Below are 24,473 nucleotides of genomic sequence, written 5' to 3'. Positions count from 1 at the left end.
AGTGCAGTGCGGTGCCGGTATGAGGGAGCGAGAGACAGTGCCGCACTTTGCCGGGCGTCAGCCTCCAAGTAATAAGGTATGCGTGTTGCAGCTGGTACCGTCGCCTCGCCTCACCGTCTGGCGTCTGCGAGCGGACGTGCCCCGTGGCTGGGCCCAGCAGATTGGGCGGACCGGAGGCAGTCTGCAGCGGCGAGCGTAATAAGGTAGTATGCGTACCTTACGCAGCCGGGCCAGCCTCGCGCTCAGCCGGAGCGCGAGCAAACACACTGCGGGCGCAGAAAGTCGCTGAGACCCTGGCCAGGCGGGCGCCTTGGCATAAACCGATGCCTGTAAGGATGCAGTTGCGGCAGCCGCACGCTGGGGAGCGGCACTGACAGCGCAGCTAGTGGCCGGTCGGTCGGTCGGGTTCGGTCCGGTGCTGGCGTGGGGATGATGAGGATGGATGGAGGGCAGTGGGATGACCACGGCGGTGATGGATACCTACAAGCCAGAAAGAAGTTGGGCGAGGGGAAGTCGGGACGTCAAAGTGCGCCGTCGTCACCGAAGGGGTAGCAAAGGACGTTGGATCTAACAAAAAAGCTATCAAGTTACCTGGCGGTGGTGTGTGCGTCGTCCCTTCCTTACTTGCCGTGCCTGTTTCATCAAACTCCGCCTCAATGGCGGCAGCACAGGCGCAACCTCGCTGAAGACTAAACACGACCAATTGTGGAAGTCGCGGCCGACGAAACATCCGTGTCCCGTCCCATGTCCGCGAACACTCAAAGAAGCCCACTGCAGTCAACCCATCCAGGGGGTGCAAGGTGTTTCGTAAGGCAGTTACGTATGTACTTGGCACGTACCTGGTGGCAGGCGAGTGGTGCAGCGAATATATGTAGCGGCAGGAGCTGATGCTGCCACCTTCCCGCCCCGTCGGATGCTCGTGCACACATCCATGGATCGAGTCCCCTCCCCCGTCACCTAGGGATGCAGACAGGCAAGCACTTGCTTTCCGGCAGACATTGGCCACCGGGAGGTACTTTTATTAAGGCACGTATCTTAGAAGGTACAGCAAGGTAGCCAAGGTACCTTATCTGCGCACTGCGCCGGAGGCGAGAAAGCTTCACCGTTGAGCTCAGAAACAACCCCAGTCGACGACAACCGCAGACATCCGCCCCCCATTCAGCCAAAAAGGCGCGCGCACCCCAATGCGGCCCTGGCCACATCACCGCTGCTGGCCCTTGTCAACGACTCGCCCAAAGCGCTTGCATGTTCTTTGCGGATCGGTTCGGGGCGCCATGTCAGCCACTGAAGGTTGAGAGGAGGGGGGGGGGGCAAAAACCCTTCGAGCGTTGCTGGAATCAGCCTCCGCATTGACACAGGGTGGTGGTGTGCTGAGACTCGGAGTGCAGCTCGGCTCGAGGGTGCGCCTGTCACGAAAGATTCGTGCCCATGAGGCGGCTCGCGACGCGACGGACTTTGCTGCGTCGCGCTGTCAGTGATGGATGGGTCCATTCGAATGGTAGCGGAGTGGATTCATTAGTTAGGGAGGAGGGCCTTTCGGTACGGCACTATACTCTATTTCTCCCCCACCCGGGGTGCTATATATTAACTTAGTGCTAGCACACGCACTGATCGCGATAATAAGCTGGATAGGTTTCGTACTACCTTCGTATGTCTTGTCGATGGCGTGGGGGCGAGACGGGCTGATTGCAAACTGGGTTATGCTTCGTCCGTACGTGCTCGCAGGCCACGAGGACAGGGTTCGCCCCTGTCTTGCTTCAGCAGAGCAGCCGCCAATGCGAAGGCAGTGTTCTAGGCGGCCGCATCAGCCTGTCTCGGCCAAAAAGGGTCCAATTGTCGCAGTGCAAGACCACGGACGCCCGAGCTGGTGGCCGCGAGCCGGGGATACCTGACAGCCGCGCTCATCGTCACGGGCGCTTTTTCCGCTGACGACGTCTTTCGAAAGCTCCAGACCCAGATTGCGTATCTGGGAGGGAGAGGCTGGCGATCATTGCTCGTGACATTTTTCGTCTCAAGTGTGCTGCCGCCTAATCTGAACACCCTCCCCCCTCCGATGCATGGCAGTGCTACCGAGAGCGTGACAGCTGGGCTGTCTCATCGTGAGCATGTCACAGAGCTGAGGCTGCACATTGCGCCAGGACATGGCCATGCGCTCTGATGGACGTTTCGCATGTTGAAGCCCAGGAGATCCATCCGATTTACCAGAATGCTTGCTTCTGGTGGCGTTGCTGGTGACTGACATTTCTCGTCGTTGAGTCTTTACATTGGCGTAAACCCACAGTAGGGCCGATGAACTTGTCAGGGCATGGGTGACATGACATGGCTGCGGGCAATCTGCATGCCGCCAATGCGCGCTTTCGCAAGACCACACAATGCGACGAACCGAACAAGATTCGAAATCAGTGCTTCAGCATAGGGGGAGAGCAGCAGCCAAGACCAAGACGGAGCCTCCTCCCCAGTTCTCCTCAGCTTCGTCCCAAATCAACACTGCCAACAAATGAAGATGGATCGGGGTCGTTTCCCGGCTTGCGATGCAACTTATTATCGATTCACCACGTACTAAAAGGTACGCTTGGCACCCTCTGGACGCCCGAGTCCAGACATAGCGAGGAATCAACGAGTCAGGTCACCCGCGGGCAGAAAGAAAGTTCAGCTCCGAACCCTTCACCGATATGGCGCTTGCCATGCGCTCTACCTATGAGAGCCCCAGCATTGATCCCTCATTCCACAAATCAAGCACCAGGTACTAACGTTAGTCAGTCGCATCCAGCTCGAATATCAGGTGAACCCGGTGCACGGCACGGTGAGACGGACGGCTCCGACGCCTCGTGGGCGGGCCGCTGGCCCCTGAGTCTCTGGCATCTCGCCCACCAGTCACGTTTAATTATCAACGCTCTTGCCTGAGCATCTGGTTCGTGTGGCTGCAGCACCTGCGGACCAACCCCCCGTACCGGGCCTCGAGGAGCATGGCATGGCAAGTGAGCCCCCCCCCCCCATGTCTCCTTTTTACCAACAGGCACCGTCCTTTGGACCCGCCGTCATTTGGCAAGCATCTGCAGTGGCCAACGAGGAACGGCGCCGGCAAGACCAGGGGCCCTGCTGGTGTGCTCACTCCACGTTGGAAGTCGGCACATGTTGGCTCGTCCCCTGTTGCTCACGTTGTATCGAAACTCGCGACACAGCACGGTCACGGCTGACGAGGCAGGCCAACGGGAGCGACAGCAGTGACGGTCTACACGATTCGTGCGCGGCGGGCCACTCCGCGGCCCGGTGTGGGCGTGGCTGCGAGGGGCGACGATGACACCCGGTGCCGAGCGCAGTTGGAGCACGTCGACACGGTATGACCTGCCTGTCGACGGTAGGTACGCGGCGTCGAACGACAGGCCAGCAACGGCCCCCTACCTGAGTCCCGGGATCCTTTTGGGACGCGGGGAGGGGGGGGAGGGAGGCGGAGCGAGGGCGACAGGGAACGCACGTGGCGCCTCGGGCGTGGAGGTACGACAGCCTTGGACGTCTCATTTCTTCGTGATACATTCTCATTCTGGCCGCGTGCGGCCGCGACAGCCGTCCTTCCCGAAGCAGCCACATATGCGTCTCGTCTTTCTTTTTGTGCAACTTTGCACCTTTGTTTTGGTCCGTCCCACGTGTCTGTGTCACCAAGTAAAGGGCGCTCGCTGCACGTCAGCAAACCTGCCCGGGCACGTACAGTAGGTATACTGCATGCAGCTCCTGTCCATGTGCCGCCGCCTCGAGTGCCATGTCCGCACACGAGACAGAAGGGACTGCGCCGATGGCGCATGCATGCTATTCTACGCATATATGGTGCAGATGGCGGGCGAGCCGTTTGGGCCGGGTGAAGCAAGACCTGGAGCTGTCAGTCATGGTGCACGTCTGGAACCGCGAGCTACGCACGTTTGGGGACATGCGGAGCGCATCACATATTGGTGCTCGTGGTGACGGCTTGGCAATGTCAGGGAGGCATAGTATGACAAGACGCGCCTCCGGTAGAGTCGACATGTACCTGGTAGAGGGACCGGCGCTTGCTCTCCATGTCGCGCGTCGAGGCCGCGGACGACGCTCTACGTGCCAACGTACTAAACAGGCTACCGATCTCGTATCAGGTACGGGACACTTTTGGTCGTCGTCGACACAGACGAACAGCCGCTAAACCTCGGCGTTGTCAGATATTGTCACGGACCTTGGGTCAGTCGTCCATTGTTCGCCGGACGCGGGGCATGTAGTAACCTTGTCGGTAGGGTTCATGAAGATTCGATCAGGCACAAGCCGTTTTGGCGGAACATGCCGTCGGTTCCGTATACGTTTACATACGCACTTGGTGTAACAAAAGGCTCATGTCCCTGAAACCACTTCGAGATGCAGATACTACGTACCAAGTAGTACATGCGTGCCTTGCGCAAGCAGCAAGCTGGCTCATCACTGGGGAAAAAGGCGTCCCCCCGTCGTCTTTCCCCATCGATGGCGGAAGTAGCCGGGACACGCTCTCGGCAGGGCAGAATCTGGCGAGGAGGGCGCACATGGCGCGTGGCGATGAGACGTGCCGATGTCACCACGCATGCAATGCAGGACACGCTGGCAGGCAGGCTGACGAGATGCATACCTTACATACATACGCTGTAGTAGTAGTAGTAGATGCCCAGACAGACAAGACACTACTGGCCGCGCGCCCCGCCCGGCGTTTGCCATTGTTTATTTCATTTCAAGTGCAGGTGCATACGCACTTTGTTGTTGCAGGCGGTCGCAAAGACGGCATTTGCTGGAGACGGACAGCCAAAAAGACAGACAGACAGACGGGGCGAAAAAGGGTCAAGACGGGAGACGCGCCACGTGACGCGGCATGGGCGTGGGCATGGGCGAAAAAAAAAAAGAAGCTGGAACGCAAACGATGGGACCACATGGGCGGGCGGCGTTGGAGTCGGAAGCTGGCGTGCAAGGGGATGTTTCTGTCTCTTCTCTCACTCCCCTGGTGGGGTCTAACCACGTAGCTTATTTTTCGCCCTGTCGTCGGCGCGCCCCGTCATCGTCGGGGACGAGACACACTCTTTTTATTATGGTACTTGGTAGTTGGCCCATACAGATTATTAACTTACCTTAGTAGGTGGCCCTTGGAGATGCTCCGAGCACCCAAGCCTCGTCCACTCACTCCACTGAAGCCCCTCCCCCCCCTTCACGCGCCAAGGTTGTTGCTGAGCTGTACAAACCACCACCACCAGCAGGACAACCACTGACGCCAGCACTCGAATCGAGGTCGACGCCGCGCTGTCCAGTCAGTACTTGCCCGCACCGGGAGACCACGAGGGACAAGTAAAAATAAAAAATCCGGTTGACGTGCACTGCACTGCACAATTGGTATGATCACGCCCGTGCCCGCATTCGCTGGCACGCGTCATTGACGTCGCTGACCCCTTCTTCCATGCAGGCAAAGCTTCTGTTGTCAGCGTGCCGCGCCGCCCCTCGGAGCATCCAGATCCAGACCCCCAGACTGCACCCTACCTGCGAGAAAAAAACAAGGGCGGCGCCCGTTCAGCTGCCTTGCCTTGCCTTGCCTGCCGTTCGACCGTCGAGTCCCGAACCCCGATACTACTGCTACGGCTACTACCTTGCTGCCACCGTCGTCATTGTGCCCTGGGCCGCCCCGCGGGTCTGTCTGTCTGTCTGTCTTGTCTGGCTGGCGCTGGCTGGCATTGCATTTGCCCGGGACTCCCCCGCCATCTCGCATAGCCCGTGACAGTTCATCGTGCATTGATTGCCCTGCCGTTCGACACACAGCCGCAACCTACTAATCTACTACCTACGATACGTACTTCCTTGAACACGCCCTACCCGCGGTTCGTGACCGTCACCGCCGGCCTCTGCATCGGATAGCAATCGCCGAGACTACACCGCCGCCCCGAGACGGAGCATCCATCGGGCAGTCGGACCGCAACTCTTACGGACCAGGTTCCCCGGCCGAACGCACGCCTTCACACCCGTCAACTCGGCTGTGGCACGCGCCGTCCGCCCCGGGCCGCCTCGCCTCGCCTCGCCTCGCCTCACCGACAATCGACAGTCGACCGCCCCCGACGCTCGGCATAGCCATCCGCTCGCGACGCGTATGGATCCCTTGTAGATGACGACGACGACGATACGCTCAACTCACAAAAACCTCTTGGAAAAATCTACGCCCGCTGCGTGCTGACAGCGCGCCCACGGCGCAACACGCAGAAATGAGTGGTGATGAGGACGCCGGCTCCCAGAACGGGGCCGAGATACAGTCAGTGCTGTCGCCAATCAGCCCGCCGACTCCTGACACCCCTTCTTCCAGTCCCGGCTTCGCGCCGTTCGTGACCGTCGTTGGCTTTCACCATGCCCGCGGCCCAGAGGTTGAGACGTGGTTCGGTGCCGACGAGGGCACCGACCCTGCCGTCGACTTTGGCTGGTCTCTGCTTCCCTTCATGGCCCTAAGTGACGGTGCACACGCGTGAGTCCGCTGCTGCCGACTCCCTCCCATTTGATGTTGTTGTTAGCTGACCCAATCGCTCAGGTCCGAGGAAGACTTTTCGTACTTTACGTTGCTGAGGCCCAAGACAGACACGGAGCCGGCCACTTCGCTCTTCGGCATTTCCTGCACGCGGCAGCTCGACTCGACCCAGCTCATCGACCGACCCGCCGATGTGACCCGCTCGACCGTGCAAAAGGCCGTCGTCGTCATCGCCGACAGCCCGCAGTTCTTCGGCATGCTGCGGGAACGTCTCAGCATCGTCACCCAGGCTTGGTTCGCCCAGAGGGACTTTACCGACGTGGAGATCCTGCGCAGGTTCCAGGAGAGCCTTGCCGAAGAAAAGCTTAGGGGCGTCATGCAGCAGGAAGCCGACCGCGATCAGTACCTGGGCATGAGCCTGCGTGAGCTTATCCACGAGTTCAAGTGGCAGACGCTGGTCTTGTTCAAGTGCTGCCTGCTTCAACCAAAGGTATGCGATCCCTTTCCCCTCTCCTCTCCCACGCAGCAGACAGGCAGAGACTGACAGGTATAGATGCTCTTTTTTGGATCGCGGTGTGACAGGTTGTGCATGGTCCAATATTCTCTTATTTCCTTGATACCCGGACTGTTGCGCAACCTGCAAGACTGCGCGGAACCTGAGCTGAACAACTACGAGCAGAAGCTGTCTCGATCCACGAGCCTCCAGAGCAGCAACCGCAGTTCCCTCCTATCATTCATGGGCCTCCCTCTGCAGATTTTCGGCAAGGTACGTTTTGTTTTTGTCTTTTTTCGGCTTTTCCCAACCGCACAGGACCAAGCTCACAGCGGGGCGGCAATCAATCGCAGGGAAGCTTCTTTGGCCCATACACGCCTCTCCAGCAACTCGACATCCTCGCCGACTTTGGCACCAAGTCATACCTTGTCGGCAGCACCAATTCACTCCTCCTGCAGCAAAAAGACCGATACAGTGATATCCTGATTAATCTCGATGAGGACTCTATAAATATCACGTCCCCGTCCCTCAAGTCGGCACTGGCCCTGACCGCGGCTGATCGGCGATGGATCGACTACCTGACGCAGGAGGTCAACGAGACGTGGGACGAGGCGAACCCGAGCAGGCCCAAGACGATGCAGTACATTGGGAGCGAGGAATTCATCCGATCGCAGTTTGAGGCGTACATCCTGGGCCTCATCTCCTCAGTCAAGTTCCACAACTTCCTGACGGCCAACAACACCGAGGGCTCCAAGGGCGGCGGCGGGTTCGGCGCCGCCGAGGACCCCGCCGTGGACTTTGGCCTCGACTGGCTCGAGGCCTGGATGCGCACGGAAAACTACCGCATGTGGGACGCGCACACCGACGCGAACCTGTTCGCCGTCTCGGAGCCAAAGCACCCCTGCGCCGGCGGCCTGACCATCGACGACGTCCAGCGCCGCATCGCCGAGCAGGTCAAGGAGCTGCACCTCGACGAGCGGTTCGCCCAGGGCCGCGAGATCCTGGGCCGCAACCTCGCCGTCGGACGCGAAAAGGCCTCCACCATGTTCAACAAGCTGTACTCGGACGTCGAGTACCTGCGCGAGTCGCAGCGCCGCCGCGCCGACGAGGCCAGGGGGGCCGCCGCCGCCTCCTCCTCCTCCTCCCCGTCCGAGAAGCAGCAGCAGCAGGGGCAGATGGTCGACCTGTCCTCCAAGGCGCAGCAGACGGTGCAGTCGGCAGGCGCAAAGGCCAGCGCCTACATGTCCAGCTGGGCCGCCTGGGCGGGCGAGAAGCGCAAGACGGGCGGCTGGGGCGGCAGCTGGGGCAAGAAGTCCCCCTCGCCCTTCAAGGCGCGCGCAGCGGCACCGGCAACGTCAGCATCACCAGCGGCGTCACCAGCGGCGACAGCAGCAGCAGCAGCCAGCCCCACCCCCATCGACAAGGACTACCAGATAGTCAGCCCGCGCTGGTCGCGCGAAGCCTCCTCGACAGACGAACGGTCTGGGCACCGCCCGCCCACGCACGCCAGCTTCAGCGAGAGCATCCTCTCCGGGCCAGCAGGCAGTAGCGACGCCCCCGACCGGCCTGGCTCCGGAGGCTCCTCCTCTTCTTCCTCCGCCTCCGCCTCCGCCTTCCCTTCATCCGAAGCAGCAGCAGCGACCACGACAGGGGACGGGCCTTTGGACTCTGCAAAGAACGTGGAGCAAGCACCCAAAGACGACGGCTTCCAAAAGGAGGAATTGACAGGCGCGTCAAGGAATCGCCAGGTCGAAAACGGCAAAACCACCAAGACGGCCCCACTGGAGCAGGAGGAGGAGGTGGAACAGGGCGGCGGAACAGTCAACACCGAGGCAAAGGCACAGCAATAATAATAGATCGCGCGCACTGCATCGCTTGGGTTTTCTTGGATGAGAGGGAAAGGGGGCTGGGCAAGGGCGTAAGAGGCGTCCAGGCTCCAATGGTACATCAGACACGTATATATGCTAGGCAGCATACCCCGAACCGCATTCGAAACCACAATACTCATAGCCAGGACTGTTTTATTTTTCTCGATTGTGGGTGATGCATCGAGCAGATCATTATAAAAAGCGCTGCTCGTCTTTCCTTCTCCGTTATCCCCGCCCAAGGCCCGCCACTGCGTCCGTTCCATGCAAATCCTAGACGCCGCCGCGATATTCCCTTTTCATCATGAGGCTGACTAGGAAAAAAAGACCCCGCTGGTGTGACGGCTAGAACGTTCGCACGAAGACCCTCGAATGGCTGGAAATCGAACCGCCACTCGAGGAAAATATACAGATGAAGGCCACCTAGCCATAACCCGCCTCGTTTGTAGCAAACGCTCCAACCTCGACAGATGAGGGCTGCCTGTCCAGCTTGTGGCTTCAATACATCAAGTTCGTTGGTTCGGCTCCGACGCGCAATGCAATCGTTGGGTTGAGGGTTTGCTGTTCTGGACCAACCTAACAGTGAGATGGTGGACGACTACGCCAGGTAGCCCAGCTCGTCGTCCTCCAGGCGCTCCAGATACTCTTTATCGAGAAGGATCTCAATGCATTTCTTGATGTCTCCAACCTTGGGCACAAATCGAGATCGAATTTGGTTGATGGTCTCGCTGACCAACTGCGTGTGCTTCATCTTCTTTCGGGCTTTCATGATGCGCACAATCGCAGACTGCAAATTGTTAAGCGCCGCCTCCCTGCTCGGGATCGTATGAAGGGGAGGTACGTACCTGAAGAACCAGCTTGCGGTCTTCCTCGATTGTCTTGTTGGTTTCCGCCTCCTCTTGCTTGGTTTCCTTTACACCTCCAAGATTCAAGTTGACTCGAATCTTCTTGTTCTTGAAATCGTAGTTGAGGTTGAACGTCTTGCCTGAGCCCGGTTTGTCACCAGAGCCGCCAGACATGAGTAGCACCTTGGCCTTGAGAATAACAGCCAAGGCTTGGTCCAACACTTCGTTGCTGAGCTGGGTCGCGCTGAGCATGTCCTCGTAAGTGTAGGAGTCCTTCTCGTTGAAGAGAAGGAGGATGGCCATCTGGTATATAGAAACCTGGAACGTGAATGGGGTCTTGCTGCTCTTACAATACCCCGTGCGTATCTCGCCCTTGCAAAGATGCCATAGCCACGTGAGCTTGCGACCATCGTGCTTGTGCTTGTAGAAGCGCGCGAACCGCTCAATCTCCGTCGAAATCTCTGCAGGAGGGTGAAAATGGGTGCTCGGTGGCGTGAGCGGCCAAAATCCCGTGCCGAGAATCGAAAAGGTCGAGTCGACGCCGCTCACGGAGTCGACACTCGCAAGGTGCTCGCCAAACTCCTTGTTGAGATCTTTCGAAATCTGCATGTCCTGAAACATGCGCTGTAGCTTGTTAGTGTATTCGAAACCGCAGGCCTCCTTCAACTTGCTGATCATGCTCGTCTCGGCGTCATCCGAAGACGAATTGCTGTGCACCAACCGCCTCGCAAGCATTCGAGAGTAAAACTTTTGAAAGACATCCTTGTCTTCGATATATCTGAAGACGATCATGATCTGGCTCAGCGTCCGCTCGAGGTCGGCCTCCTCGATGCTCGTGCTGCTCTTGCGAAGCAGTACATCGGTGTATTTGGCCAGAAGCTCTGGCGATTTGCTCGACGCCGACTTGCAGACTTCGTTGCGGTTCACGAACTCACGGCAGGCATTATCTAACGATCGAGTGAACTCAGCCTCGTCGTTGAAAGCCTTCTTCACCAGCAGCTGGTACTGGCTATGGACCTCGAGGAGGGCATCGACGTAGACCTTGGGTTCGAGTTTGTCCCCCTCGGAGGACTGCACCTTTTGCACGGCGGCGAGACCAGCCTTGCGCACATGAGTCTCGAATTTGGTTCTCAGTGGCTCGAGACCGTCGGGGATGCGAGACAGAAGATTGTACATGCGGGCCATGTCCTCTTCGCGGTCTGTGTCCAGGAGGACCTGGAACTCCTCACGCAGGAGTGTCGAGTGGTCTGCAATAAGGGCCATGTTGCAGCATTTTTTGAGGGGGACGGCGATGTCCTGGTGCAGGTACATGCTGACCCTCTCTTCCTCTTCGGCGAGCCGAGTCTCCGCCTTTTTCATATACTCGACGACACTGTTCTCGGCGACGAATTGTTTAGACTCTGCCTGATAGAATTCCTTAGTCGCAGCTAGGAATGGCCTTTCGAAGTGATAGCGGTAGACGTCGAGGGTGGACTTGGATGGGTCGGCTTCGTCAAGTCCGAGGGACACGAAGGAGTCCACTACTTGCTTGATCTGGCTGTGCTCGATGGTTTCGCCATTTCTTTGCTTCTCGACGAGCTTTAGGACGGCGTCCATGACCTTGGCTGAGACCTGCTCAAACAGGACCTTGCGCCACTGAACGAGGTGTAGTGTGTATACATCGTAGATGTTCTTCTTGCCTTCGTCGATCTCGCGCTTCACCCAGTGGCGATTGAGGTATCTGAAGAGGTGGTGTATGTATTTGGCAGCCGTAGTGTAGCGATTCCACTCTTTGATATAGTACGTGAGAAGCGCTTCCTCGGTGTGCGATTTGGACTCTTCGACGAGCGTCTTGAGATGGGCTTGCAGGTAGCTGATGAGGTTGTTGTAGAGCTCCTCGCCGAGAAGGTGCGCTAACATAGGAATAGTGAGGTTAGCAATCGAGACTCGGAGGCGCCTCGGAAGGGAGTGCCCACCTCCGCGGTGGTTGGAGTGCATGGCAGGACCACTCAGCCCAACTGCTTTTTGAGACGTGCAAAAGTTGTGAACGGCACTGTTGAAGAGACAAGTCAGCAACGCGTAAATACGGTAGACGGACGGGTGGAGGGCATTTGGACGTACGTGTAGACTCCCATGTACATTTGCATGTCGATGCCCTGCTCAAGGTCATTCATAATACGCGTGATACCGGCCTGCAGATAATTCCATCTGCGCTTGGTTAGCAAACGGTTTGGCCCGTCAACAGGGTGCGTGATGCGCGTCAAGGAACTCACGTAGCACCAATGTCCTCACGGTTGGGAACCGGAGGCATCTGCTGGCTGGCGGGAGCCATCTTGGCGGCCATGTTTCTGCCGCGGGCTTCGCGAGAACGATGGGAAAGGAAGGAGAGGCAGAGGCGGGGTCAGGCGGCGACTCGCTGACGGAAACTCGAAGGTAGAAGGGAGGCTCAGGCGAGGTGGGTCGGACGCGGAGTTTGACGCGAAGGAGATGACGGTAACGGCTCTATGAGCGCTGCGTCGCCGCCACGAGATGCTCGCGTCGTGGTGATGGCGGCGCTGGCGTCGGGGCGTCACGCTCGCAACGATGACCAACCAGCAGCACCGACAGTAGGCGTGTGTGACGGCGGAGGGCGTTTGATCCGCTTGTGGATCAAACAGAAGATAAAGAAGAGTCACACGACGCGACGTCTGCCGCGCTGCTCGCTCGGCCCTGCAAGGACGAGGAAAACAAAGAAGGGGGGGCGTCGCGGCGTGATGCGGAAGGGAGACGCAGGAGAGAGGGATGATGGAAGGCGAGTCGGGCAGTCAGCGTGGAGGTTGTGGAGGTCAGCTCGGTAGGTGGCCGTGGCGGTGGTCGTGGCGTGGTGGTGGTGTCCAGTACGTACCTCGTGTGGCTGATGCTGAGCCGCGCCGCACGCTGCTGGGGCGGCAAGCACGACAGCCTACAGGCAGCTGCTGCGGGAGGCGCCGCCAGGCCGAGACATGACTAGCGCAAGTTCTGCCGCGCTTGGCCGCCTACCTCCAAATGGAAGTGGCAGTCGCGTGTCTTGACCGACGGTCGGCGTCGCCACCTGTTTGCCAGGTGCCGCTCATCACCCGCGGACCCGACCCCTCGGGCTGGCTCAGCAGCTGCCTACAAAGTCGCTTCAATCTAGTTCTCAAAGGCTGGTTTGTGCAGCGCCTGACGGCGAGACCTTGTGTCCGCAAACGCAGGACATTACGAGGCACTACATGTCTCCGGGCCAGCCGCGGTACGAACGGATGGATGCCTAACGCGGTGGCGCCTTTGCTGGGTTGAGGCAACGCCGCCGTCGACGATATGTCAACCGGCTGCGTTGGACGTAGAACGATGACGGTGCTAACCTGGGTCAGCTTTCGAATCTCGTCCCACCGCGGGCAAAGCCATCTCGTGAAAGAGCATCCTGGACATCTCACCCTCGGGTGCCTCGATTCTTTTCCCGTGGTTGTTCTTCTACGGGCAACCCGTTGTTCCAGCTACAGAGCATGGTTCTGTACAAGATAACGAGCCAACGATTTGGCAGCAGCCTTACATTGAACATGGGATTGCTGCGGCACGAAGCCTTGTACGTGGAGCCCCGGACCTGCATTGACACGACCATGTGAAGTCGTTGGCAGCCAGAAACAAGCCATGACCGCTTGGTGCATTTCCCATGGCGAAGCTGAGCATCGATTCGGCACCAGCACCCTCGTGACCACACAGGGTTGGCCCTCGAATTCGTCACAGCCTCTTCGCCCTACCTGGGACTAACGCATTGGCTCCCATCAAGGCTGTTGTTGATGGCAGCGGCTTGCTGTGGAGACTGTGACGCCTTCGCCCCCCCCCGTCTCATAAAGTCCTGGCTGACTTGCAAGTCCTCCGTGCTCCTTGTAGGTGACGGCGACAGGAGAGAGGCGGGCCGAATCCAGACTAGGACGTCGTCATCTGGGCGTCTCGGCTTCGGGCCGCGGTGATGCACGTGGTGGCGCTGGCTGGGCGCTGGCAAGGACGGGAGCGCGATTGAAGTGCTGAGGTCCCCGTCATCAGCTAATACGTAAACGTGACCTCTTGACATCTCCAACTGTGGGCAGGTGAAACGGCGCTGGACAGTCGGAGGGGGCGGGGACAAAGTCCTTCAAGTTGGAGAGTTCCCCATCAGCCCCCTCATCACGCCTCCCCTCCACCAGTGGAGACCACCAATACCCTCGAGAGGCTAAAATAAAATCCATAGCGTCATGTGAGCTTTCAAAGAGAAGGGCCCTGAAAGAGGGACTGCACTCTGGGTGGGCCTCGCGGCAAGCACATCATCACCGACCACCCGAAGCACCTCGTTGCTTGACTCGGCTCGCTGCCTCGCTCCGTTTACGGCGGGTCAATTTTCACGAGCGATTCCTAATAAACCTCAGGCGCCTGTGCTGGGCCCTTGCGTGACTGACCTGTGTTGTGGGCATGGGATGCGGTAGGAAGTCAAGTAAGCATCGGGATTTTTCCTTTCCTTTCATTAATTATCGCTCGGCCCGCCGCTCGACCCTGCCTGCTCTGCTCGTCCATGACGATTGTCCTCGTCGGCGCCCGGTGCCTTTGAACGCAAAACGGATTCCCCGCGGCAACCAAAAGGCGCAAACAAAGGCGCAAACACCACTTACCAAAGAGGCGACCACACCGGCGCGGTGACGAGACGTGTCTCTCTTCTCTCTCTGCCTCGCGCACTCCCCTCGGCCGGCGCATCGGGCCTTTCATTTTTCTTTTGCTTGTTTTACCTAAACTTATCCGTTCGTACCTGAACATAGCACCAGCTGCAGCCCGCTGCAACATCGCCCGCCGACTGGAACACCCTGCCATCCCGCCTGCCTGACCCCCCCGCGACAGCTCTACAGGCGTGCGCTTGCTTCAGTGTCTGGCTGACGGGCCGCCAGCCTGACACCGGACCGGCGGCTGTTCGTCCACTCGTCGTCCGCATTCGTACCGCACGCTGCACCCCGAGCTGAATGGATGCCCGACCCGTCTGCCCCTGAGCGACGACTGCGACACTCTCTGCATCCCTGCCAATACATGCCTCAGGTGGTCCGATCACAGCACGTTGCACCCAAGACGACTCACCCTGCCATTCATCGCAAGGGCCTCCGAACACTTAGTACGAAAGGTACCACTTCCTGTCAAAAACGGGTCGGGTACGTACTGTAACTGGTTCTCGGTCGCGACGGCGGCGGCGTCTGCTGACCCCGCCACCACCACCACCACCACCACTACCGCCACCACCATCAGCCAGCATTCAGTACCACCACGCAACCACTAAACCACACCTGGCCTCCTCCATCGTCCTGCATCCTCGTGCATTGCATCGCATCACATCGCGTCGTCCCGCGCCCGCCGCTCCCCCAGTGCTGCGCGCCGTGCTCCCTTTCACTCTTCGCGAGGGCCGCTCCCACTCTACTCAGCTCGACACCGTCGCACAGCTCCAACAAAGAGTCAACTTCGATAGTCGTCCCTATTGCCATCGATACCATCCGCCCTAGGGCGAGTCGGCGCCTCGCCTCTACAATAAGACTCCAGCGTCCTCTCGACTGGTCCCCCGTCTCATAAGGCGCTCCCGTCGCGCCGTCGACTCGGTCGGCTGAGCTGCGACTGGGCCCCGTTGCCTCATACACCCAGGCGCCGCCCGCAGGTCCTCAACTTGCCAGGTGGTGATATCCCGAACCGTCCGAGGCCCTGGATCAAAGACTCCGACAGCTGTAACGGCACAGCTATGCCTCACTCTCCTCCAGCCTATCTATTTGTCGTAAGGTCAGTTTCGCGCGCCTTCCGATCTGGGAACCAGAGACCCTTGCTGACCACGATCCCCAGACATGGAAACCGACTCGATGCCGCTGACAAGAAATGGCATCTCACCTCGCCAACCCCGTATGACCCGCCCCTGACGTACGGTGGCTTCCTACAGGCGAGGCAGGTGGGCAACCAGATCAGCAACTACTTGGAGCAGGCCAAGCTCGATGAGGAGGTCTCGCAGAACGGCGCAGCCCTCTCGGCCAAGCGGAGACGCTTCAAGATTGTCATACACAGCTCGCCCTTCCTCCGCTGTGTTCAGACATCCATCGGCATCAGCTCTGGCCTCGCCCAGACGTCTCCCGACTCCATCTTCAGCCCCGCCGACATCATCGTCCCCAAAGCCACCCCAACCTCTCAGCCGTTCCAGTTCAAGTCCAGCCTGCTGCGCCTCGACTCCTTTCTTGGAGAATGGCTCTCTCCAGAATACTTTGAGATGATCACGCCACCTCCCGGCCCTGCGCTTATGATGGGGAGCGCCAAAGCCGATCTTCTGCGGAGGGATGATTACAGCGCCTACACTGATCAGGCTCCGCAACCGCCCCCGGAGAAGCCGGCTTCGAACGGTTCCCTATGGCAAGCGTCTCCGAGTTCAGGCTCGTCCAGTGGAGCACAGACACCAAGGTCAGAGTCAAATGCGGCCCTCAATGTGTCCGGCTTGGCGTCTGCTCTGCCTGCTCGGGAGGCCAGGGGGGAGTATGTTGCCCCCAGGCCGTTGCACTCCGTGTCTGGCAGCCACAAGATCCCAGAGGGCTTGGTTGCCCACGCTCGAGATTCGTGTATGACCGTGGATTACCAGTGGGATTCGATGAGAGAGCCTCTCGATTTCGGCGACGGTGGCAAGTTTGGGGAAGAATGGACGTCAATGCATACGCGTTTCCGCGGCGGTTTGAGAAAGCTGCTCAACTGGTACGCCACGGCAGACAAACCCGCTGACTTGGTCGCACAGCCTTCGAAAGCGACCGGCGGTGACGGGCCCGAGGTTGAAAAGGAAGACGAAGACATCGAGACGGTCGTCATCGTTGTGTCCCACGGCGCTGGCTGTAACGCTCTAATCGGAGCTATTACTCACCAGCCTGTGCTCATGGATGTGGGCATAGCGTCCATCACTATGGCGACGAGGAAACCGAATCTCGATTACGAACAGATGTTGGCATCTGTCGAAGCATCAGCGGACCCTTCAGGAAAGCCTTTTGTCCAGGTGGATAAGATGTACGACATGCGGCTATCCGCCAGCACTGAACATCTGAAATCCAGCGGCTCGACTCCTGTGTCGTCGAGGTCGCAATCAAATTCGAATATCTGGACCGCGCCAACTCCCGGCACGCGTGGCCGGACTTCGACATTGGGTAGCACTGGCGGCCCTGTCATGAGCCCATTCATGTATTCGGATCCGTTTTCGTCGACAGGCAGTCGATCCACGTCGGCCAGCGCGGCAATGGGAAGTTCTCTAAGGCGCGAGTCGGCTTCGTTCCGACCTACGCCGCGTGGGTCGGCTATGGCCACGACGGGGATAGTTGGTACTGCCGGACAATCACCCGCTCGCAGCCGATCTCCCGGCACCGGCACCGGCGCTTCATTTGGGCTCTGGGCGCCGGTGCCATCATCGTTGCGGCTGATGGATGACGGCGGTGACGATGCGGACGATTTTGGCTCCATGATGCCCAATTTTGATCAAACGCGATTCGAATCCGCCGTCGCAGAAGACGAGTCGGAGGTCTCCTCAGTGAAAATGCCATCCACAGCGTCAGCGGCGGGCGCTGTGCCCCCGTCGCCAGCAACAGCCTTTCCGGCAGCAAAAAGCACCTCCCGCGGGCCAGTGCTTGCCGCTCCGATCAAGCTGAACACGAGCATCGTCCCGGAGAAGGCAGCTGAGGAGATGAAGATGTCCCAACTTGGCGGCGGCCTGGGCGGACTCTGGGGACACCCGCCACCGCCGGACGAGGCGGAGCGATTTCGCGATCTTAGTCTGACCAAACGACGGTGGACCGTTAACGAGCGAGCATGAAGTCTGAAGCATCGATTTTCCATGTTTGGCTGCTGGTCTCTGATGCCTAGCTAGGCTTCTTGCTATGCGCCCAAGGAAGTCTCGTCCGAATGATTTAATACCCTGGTTTATAGCGTTGTCAGTGAGTTCCGTTTGCGTTTTGATGAGCGGCGCTACGGGCGGGATTTGATCTTGCACAGCATGGCGGTGGCGAAAGGGAAGATGTGTGATGCGTGGAACGTGCGCGTATCGCAGAAAAGGGGGGAGGCGTTCTCCAAGGGCATATATGATGGGGATACCAGCGGGTCGACTATCTCCTCTCACCTTGACGGAGCGTGCGATTGGTGTAGTTCTTACGGCTCCGACGGCGGCGGCGACTGCCTGTAAAGGGTCCAAATCTAATCTATTCAATACTCATGTAAAGATTGCCCGCGTCTGCATGTGCGAGCCTCTTGTTGTACCCATCAAGATAAGTCACAAGGCCAATGTCTACCACACAATGTGCCGCCCCCATGACCGAGAGCGCGAAAATGGGGTATTCCGCTACTCTGGCCCAAAAAAAAGATCCATGATGTCGGTCCCATATTTCTCTCTATTCCAAGACGCCCGCCGGGCTATGTGACGGGGCAAGCAAGACACGTTTATTCAAGGACGTGATGCGTATCTTCCCCTCCTCCTTTTCTCTCTCTCCCCCTCTCTGGTTCTCACCACCTCTCCCTCGCCCCTCTTTCTGTGTGTGTCTGTGTGTATGTACATGTGTGTATGTCGGTCTTCGTCTCTCGCTTTGGGGCAGGAGGCGGGCGAAGGGCGAAGGGCTCTTTTACGCCGGGCCAAAGGCCTTGGTCATGGCCTGGTGAGCCAGCTCGACGCCGAGAAAGGTGGCGGCGTTGGCGGGGACGGCGCGGGCGAGGGCGGGTCCGAAGCCCGGGAAGAAGGCGCGGTAGCCACCCTTTGCGTAGAGCTCGCGGACAACGCCGCCGAGGGTGGCGTGGCCCTCGGCGGTCTGCAGGCGGGACTTGACGGTGTCGACGGGGAAGACGGGGATCCACATGGCGACGCCCGCGGCGGCGCCGGCGCAGGTGACGGCGGTGAGGGAGAGCTCGCCGGTGGGCTTGCCCGTGACGGGGTCGCGGGGGCTCATGGCGCGCTTGATGTACTCGTAGGCGGCGAAGTAGGCAGCGGAGCCGGGGCCGTCGCGGGCGAGGGTGGCGGCGGAGCCGCGGAAGACGCTGCGCAGGCCGCCCTCGCGGTAGAGCTGGCGGACGACGTCGAGGCCGCCGTTGTACTTTGGCTTCTCGCCTGGGGCGAGCTTCTTCTGGCCCTGGACCTGGAGGATGACCTTGACGCGCTCAAAAGGGGCGGTGATGGCCGTCATGGGCACGGCGGAGAGGAAGCCGGCCGTGGAAATTTGCGCAATGGACAGGCCGGCGACGGGGTCGACGGGGCTGGAGGCCGAGACGATTTGCTTGCCGAGGTCGTAGCCCCAGAAGGAAACGGCAACTATTGTTTTGGTAAAGAAGTGTCAGTCTTGAGTAGCTTGCAGGAAGGAGGGGGGGTCCAGGAAGAAGAAGACTCACACATGGGCGTCACGCCGACCAGAGGGGCGCTGACTCCCGCGTACAGGCCGCGGCGCAGGCCATCGCGGGCAATGCTCTTGCGGACAACGTCGACGGCGGACGAGTAGACGCCGCGCTCGGCCGTCTGCAGGCGGACCTTGACCAGGTCAAAGGGGTGGCCGACGACGACGGCGCAAATGCCGCCGAAGCCGCCGGCGCCGAGGGCGCGCAGCTGCGAGAGGAGGCCCGAGGCGGCGGCCCTTTTGGTCTCCTCGACCTGCGCGCGGTCGGGGAGCTTGTCGCCAACGAGGGAGGCGGCGGCCTCGGCCGGGGAGGACGAGGACGAGGACGAGGGGGACATGGTGTGCGTGGGGTGAATGTGTGTCTAAGAGTGTGAGTGAGTCGTCGGCGGCGGCGGCCGGTGGGAGCCAAGAGGAAGGAGCGAGACGGCGGTGTCGAGAGAGGAAGGGGGGGAAAGGGCGCAAAAGAGAGGAGAATGATTTTTTTTTCTCTCTCCCCTCGTCTGGTTCAGGTGATGGTGGTTGTGGTAGTAGCGGCGGCCCGTTTGGGCAGTGGTGATGAGGCCTCGTGGGTTGGGTGATGTTGCGACGACCAGAGGCGGTGGTGGTGGTGGTGGTGGTGGCGGTAGCTGTCGTATGCGCGTGCGCGCGCGCGTGTGGCGTGGTGTGGCGTGGTGTGGTGGTGGTGGCAGGAGCAAGGCAGGTTGGCCCGCAACTTGAGTTCGGGTTCGGTTCGGGGGAGGGGAATGCAACAAACCAGCGGGCGGCGGCGCGAGGGGGGGGGGACGAAGGGCGGTTGCGAGAAGCAGGACGGACGATTCTTTCAGTGTCCCGAGAGCGAGAGAGAACAGGATGTCGTCGTCTAGAGGTTTTCCGATCCAAGTCGCGTTGGGGGTGTGTAAAACCTGTCTGTCTGTCTGTCTGTCACGCCTGAACGAGGTGGAGGCGGCGTCGCAACCCGGCGATGTACGTCACAGCGCGGCGGCGGCGGCGGCGACGGCGATGGGCGGTGGGGGCGGATTCGGTCAACGGCGGTCCCGGGCTGTGCTGCTGCTGCTGCTGCTGCTCTTCTGACTTTCGGCGCAGGTCGAGAAGACGCTATGCCACTCCAATGCAATGGAATAGGTGCGCAAATTGGCGGACCGGTATGGCGAGAAGAAGAGGGGAGAGACGACAGAGGAGCGGGACGCGCGCGCGAGAGAGATGGCGGGAGTGTGAGAGAAGCAAGTTGCGAGATGCGGCTCTTTTTGCTTGCCTCGTGAAAAAAAAAAAAAGTGTTTCTAGAAGCATGCATGCACCGACAAGCGAAAGGGGCAGCGAGCTTTAGAGGCAAGAAAGGAAACCCTTCCACTGCTTCGGCTTCGGCCAGCCATGCATCCAGTCGAGGCTGCGGCGACGGGCTCCCCCACCCCCAGCGCCAGTCAACCTCGGCTCGGCCGTTCACCACCAGCAGCTGGTGGGGGGGCTGCCATTCCGTCCACCCTCGGCGGCCCTGCCTCGACATCGCCGTGCCCGCCCGCACGCACGCACGCACCGCCAAATATCCACCGAAATTGAAGGCTTACTAGCTACTATCCCCAAATCCCCGGAGAACTGCTCATAACCCCCTTCCGAGCCGGGCAGCCAAAGCCACCCATTTGTCCTCCAGTCCAGAAGGTGGTGGCCTCCCGTGGGTGTTCTCTTCCCTGCCTCCCCCTCCGCCTGGCGGGGGTGGACGTGGACGTGGACGGCAGGCGCGGCTCCCCGGTCGGCCGGTGGCGGGCGGACGGGCGGGCGGATCATTATGGCAGGCCCAGGTACGAGGTAGGTAACTACCAACAGAACCTAAGAGTCCAATGGGCGTCCCGACTCCCTCCCTCCCTATCTGGGAGGGAAAAGTACTGGATGGACTGTCCCCTCAGCCTGCCCGCGTGCGGCGGCAGCGGCAGCAGCAGCAGCGCTCTCATCAAGCCATGGATGAATCCCACGGGATCAACAAATGGCATGTTGCAGCCCCCCCCCCCCCCCCGCCATGTCGCCGCCCGCAGACTCGACGCGCCGTAGCCCGCGTCCTGTAGGACCCCAGGCGCCCCCCTCCCCCCCGGCATCGGGGAGGATGGATGGGACGAATGGATGCAACATGACGTTTTTTTGCACAGTGGCCGAACCACCCCCCTTTCCCTCCTTTTTCAATCTTCTCCCTCCTTCGTCACATCGCCCCTTTTCCTTTGCGCAAAGACGTAGAAATCGCCCACGGAACCAGCGTCAGTTTTTCTTGCTGATGCCATGGCAGATACCTACCTACCTACCTAGTTACTACACCGGGGCACTGTACTACCCCGTGCAGCGGCGCCCCGCGTCAACTTCCACCTCCCCACATGAATTGGATGGAACCCCCGTGCCCTGTGCCCTGTGCCCCGTGCCCCGTTTCGCGGGGACCTTGACATGTGAAAAAGACCGCCCCCCGCCCTCCCATCCAGGCCAGTCGACAGAAAACCTCAAACTCCTGTCGAATGATCGCCATTGTTTCCAGGGCGCGGCAACTGCCGTTTGCACTCCTGGCTCATGTGGTCGGACCGAAAATTCGTACCATGTTTGATTGATTGGCGTACAAAGTACAGCGGGCAAAATATATCAGACCGAACCGAGCACCGCCCAGCGCCGCAACCATGCTCGTCCTCTTGTTCCTCGAACCCTCCGCCTCCTTCTACAGTACATATGTTTTCTCTGTGAATATACAAGCCCATTTACGCAAAAACATATGAATAATGTGCCCATGCCGGGGGTTCGATCCAGAGACCCATGCGATACCGTGCTGGTGCTAGTGCTGGTACTGGTGAGTCTGCCGCTCCGGTCCGGCACCCGGCACCGGGGCCAACGACAGACCCGAGTTCATGCTGCCGCTGCCGCTGCCGCCTCCGTGGCCTCGGCGCCTCGTCTAAAACGGCTTCGGTGTCGCTGGCGTCGCTGGCGTCCGTCCTCTCGCGCACCAGCAGCCGTGGTCGCCCTCCCGCTCCACCTGCACCGTCGCGTCGATGCCCTCCCGCAGCAGGTACTCCCGCACCCGCTCCCTGGCCTCGTCCAGGCTCACACCGCGTGCCACGGTAACGTGTACCACGCCCACCAGCCGACCCCCGGACCGGCTGCCCGTCCGGTCGTCCAGCCACAGCTTGGGAGCCGTGTAGCTGACCACCCCTCGCTGCTGCAGGATGCCCCCTAGCGTGTTGCGCATTGTGTACTCAATGTCCTCGGGCACGCTCAGCAGCAGCCGCTTCGCGCACGACACCACCAGCGGCTTCGACGACAGAAAGATGAGAGCCGCGATCAGACAAGACGCCAACGGGTCCCAGCCTGACCACCCCCACACGCTCGTCAGGATCGTCGACACAATGACCGACACGCTGCCGAGCGTGTCCGCCAGCACGTGCAAGTAGATACCGTGCATGTTCTCGTTGCCGTGCGAGCTGCAGCCCTTATGGCCGTGGCCATGGTCGCCATGTGCATGGGAGTGATCGTGATCGTGGTCATGGCTGTGGCCGTCATCGTGGTCGTGCGAGTGCCCATGCGAGTGCCCGTGGTCATGTCCATGATGGTGGTGTCCAAATGCCATCATGCCGACCAAGTTCACCGCCAGCCCCAAGCTGCTGACTATGAACAGCTCACCCAGCCGCTTCGTCTTGGTGCCTTCCCACAGCCGCTCAAACGCCTCAAAGGCAATCTCGACGCTCAGGAGCCTGCCAAAGTCAGTCAGTCGGAACCCAACATCAGAAGCTCACTGCGCTGCGACCCACATCAGCAGGATGCCGTTGGCGAAGCCACTCAGCGTCTCAATCTTGCCAAAGCCATAGGGGAATTTTTGGCTCGGGGGCCACTTGCTCATGACGGCCGCCAACAGCCCAACGAGGAGCGCCACGCAGTCGAAAAACATGTGTATGCTGTCGCTGAGGAGGCCTAGCGAGTCGGTCACGTAGCCATAGAACGCCTGCACCGTCATGAAGCAGAAATTGAGCCTGAAAGCAACCTGGTCAATCATCCATGTGTCACGAGGCGGCCTGGAATACCCACGTCATAAAGTAGAAAATCCTTCTCGAATCCTTTTCCACGAGGATGGCGTGGATAATGGGAAATCGCGCGGCATACGGCAGTATCTTCCGCGTGAAGAGTGACCGCTCGGCTTTCTCGTCCGAGTGCGAATGCGCGTGCGCGTGTACATGACCGTGATGAGCGTCGTGGTCGTGATGATGGTCGTGATGATGGTCGTGGTAGTCTGGGCTGTGCCCATTGCCGGCGTGGCCATGGTGGCTGTGGCGGTGCTTGTGGTCCTTTGTCGGCGGCGAGTATGGTTTGGTCGGGACGTCGAGGGCGGCGGGTGTGACGATGCTCTTGCCGCCGGCCGTCGTCTCTTGCGTCCACCCGGCGAGCGTGTCCAACGCGGCCGGCGGAGCCTTGTCCCTCAGCAGCGAGGCGCTCGTGTTGGACGCGTGCGAACCGGCGCGGTTGTGCGAGTGGTGACGGGAGTGGGAGTGGCCCCGGTGGTCGTGGTCGCGAGCGTCCTCGTCGACGTGCGCGGGAAGGGACTCGCGCGACATGGAGGAGCGCCAGGCTGTCAGCGACGACTGCGAGTGCGAATGGGAGTGGGAATGGCCGTGGATGTGGTGTTGGTGCGCGTGCGGGAGCGCAGACGACGGCAGGGTATACGGCGAGGCCATGCTTCCGACAGCACAGGACTCTGTCGTCGTCGTCGGCGGCGGCGGCGGCGGCGGCGTCGTCGTCACTGGCGGTGCCGGAAGCGGATGGAGCGGTCGTCGTCAGGCGCTGCGGGTCCTCGCGAGAAAGGGTGGAGGTTTGAGGCAGAAGCGGCGCTGGCTGGCTGGGCGTGAGTACAAAGTACGGATACAGGAGAGGAGGGGGGGGAAGCAGCGGCGGAGCTTCCCAGCATTGCTCACCTCACTCAGGTCAACGCCGACGTCATCTGTTTCCGGGCGGTGCAGCACAGGACGCGGGTGTGGCCGAGCACGAGCAGGGAGGCCTGAGGAGAAGGGTCTGGGGAGACGGAGGACGTGCAGCTCTCTTGGTGATACGCCGCTCAATGATCAATTGGGTCGTGGGACGTCGGTGTGTCTGTCGCTCCTCTTTGCCAGCGGGCTGCGCGGTTTGATAAGGAGGCGCGCCAGCTGGGGTGCACGTGGTGGCAACGGAGCCTGGCTGGCTGCAATTGACTGGGAGGTGAGGCGCCAATCTCAGCAGATCCATGCAGGTGCACTCGGGCACCCTCACTGGCTTCATGCACCCCGGCCCGCTGTCCCAGGAAGGTCGCAGTGAGGCGGGCGGGGAGTCGCTACTACTAACTTACTAACCTTACGTACTTAGCGTGTGCAGGCGGGCAGTGAGCTGCGGAGTGCAGCAAGCATGGAAGATGGAACGCATCGAGGTCCACCGCGTGTGAGGAGG

The 24,473-nt window shown here is 60.2% G+C and overlaps 8 protein-coding genes across 9 annotated transcripts; 4 read left to right on the top strand and 4 right to left on the bottom strand.

The window, feature by feature from the left end:
* Positions 1–934: 934 nt before the first annotated feature.
* On the top strand, positions 935–3,425 carry JDV02_007834 (uncharacterized protein). Of its 2 annotated transcripts, none has more exons than XM_047989367.1 (4): positions 935–973; positions 1,040–1,539; positions 1,600–2,978; positions 3,226–3,425. In XM_047989367.1, the coding sequence occupies exon 3, from the start codon at positions 2,320–2,322 to the stop codon at positions 2,902–2,904; it is 585 nt and encodes a 194-aa protein (XP_047845367.1). In that variant the 5' UTR covers positions 935–973; positions 1,040–1,539; positions 1,600–2,319; the 3' UTR covers positions 2,905–2,978; positions 3,226–3,425. The 2 variants fall into 2 exon arrangements, with proteins under 2 accessions (XP_047845367.1, XP_047845368.1); XM_047989368.1 differs by lacking the exon at positions 935–973 and having other exon boundaries at positions 1,314–1,539; positions 1,625–2,647; positions 2,761–2,978; positions 3,206–3,425.
* JDV02_007835 (uncharacterized protein) lies at positions 1,003–1,577 on the bottom strand. Its single transcript, XM_047989369.1, has one exon. The coding sequence runs from the start codon at positions 1,489–1,491 to the stop codon at positions 1,159–1,161; it is 333 nt and encodes a 110-aa protein (XP_047845369.1). The 5' UTR covers positions 1,492–1,577; the 3' UTR covers positions 1,003–1,158.
* Positions 3,426–3,490: 65 nt separating the features above from the next.
* Positions 3,491–4,235, top strand: JDV02_010869 (uncharacterized protein). The gene has a single exon (XM_047992611.1). The coding sequence runs from the start codon at positions 3,758–3,760 to the stop codon at positions 4,166–4,168; it is 411 nt and encodes a 136-aa protein (XP_047845366.1). The 5' UTR covers positions 3,491–3,757; the 3' UTR covers positions 4,169–4,235.
* A 430-nt stretch (positions 4,236–4,665) lies between these two features.
* On the top strand, positions 4,666–9,011 carry JDV02_007833 (uncharacterized protein). The gene is made up of 6 exons (XM_047989366.1): positions 4,666–5,367; positions 5,438–6,271; positions 6,323–6,478; positions 6,542–6,968; positions 7,032–7,244; positions 7,325–9,011. Exons 2-6 carry the CDS (start codon positions 6,225–6,227, stop codon positions 8,819–8,821), a joined length of 2,340 nt encoding a protein of 779 aa, XP_047845365.1. The 5' UTR covers positions 4,666–5,367; positions 5,438–6,224; the 3' UTR covers positions 8,822–9,011.
* On the bottom strand, positions 8,828–12,462 carry CDC53 (ubiquitin ligase (cullin) of SCF). Its single transcript, XM_047989365.1, has 5 exons — positions 11,934–12,462; positions 11,782–11,868; positions 11,637–11,713; positions 9,682–11,573; positions 8,828–9,623 (listed from the first exon to the last, which is right to left on the bottom strand). The coding sequence occupies exons 1-5, from the start codon at positions 12,002–12,004 to the stop codon at positions 9,435–9,437; spliced, it is 2,316 nt and encodes a 771-aa protein (XP_047845364.1). The 5' UTR covers positions 12,005–12,462; the 3' UTR covers positions 8,828–9,434.
* Positions 12,463–13,962: 1,500 nt separating this feature from the next.
* JDV02_007831 (uncharacterized protein) lies at positions 13,963–17,899 on the top strand. Its single transcript, XM_047989364.1, has 2 exons — positions 13,963–15,441; positions 15,502–17,899. The coding sequence occupies exons 1-2, from the start codon at positions 15,404–15,406 to the stop codon at positions 17,486–17,488; spliced, it is 2,025 nt and encodes a 674-aa protein (XP_047845363.1). The 5' UTR covers positions 13,963–15,403; the 3' UTR covers positions 17,489–17,899.
* On the bottom strand, positions 17,856–20,317 carry CRC1 (carnitine transporter). Its single transcript, XM_047989363.1, has 2 exons — positions 19,045–20,317; positions 17,856–18,967 (listed from the first exon to the last, which is right to left on the bottom strand). Exons 1-2 carry the CDS (start codon positions 19,382–19,384, stop codon positions 18,288–18,290), a joined length of 1,020 nt encoding a protein of 339 aa, XP_047845362.1. The 5' UTR covers positions 19,385–20,317; the 3' UTR covers positions 17,856–18,287.
* Positions 20,318–21,592: 1,275 nt separating this feature from the next.
* On the bottom strand, positions 21,593–24,231 carry MSC2 (Putative zinc transporter msc2). Its single transcript, XM_047989362.1, has 4 exons — positions 23,969–24,231; positions 23,088–23,888; positions 22,814–23,032; positions 21,593–22,756 (listed from the first exon to the last, which is right to left on the bottom strand). The coding sequence occupies exons 2-4, from the start codon at positions 23,729–23,731 to the stop codon at positions 21,961–21,963; spliced, it is 1,659 nt and encodes a 552-aa protein (XP_047845361.1). The 5' UTR covers positions 23,732–23,888; positions 23,969–24,231; the 3' UTR covers positions 21,593–21,960.
* Between the last annotated feature and the right edge of the window lie 242 nt (positions 24,232–24,473).

The sequence above is a fragment of the Purpureocillium takamizusanense genome, chromosome 7 (assembly GCF_022605165.1).
Source record: "Purpureocillium takamizusanense chromosome 7, complete sequence".
In the NCBI taxonomy this organism is placed as follows: Eukaryota; Fungi; Ascomycota; class Sordariomycetes; order Hypocreales; family Ophiocordycipitaceae; genus Purpureocillium; species Purpureocillium takamizusanense.
Note: the sequence above shows the minus strand (reverse complement) of the source record. Positions and strands in the feature narration are given on the sequence as shown.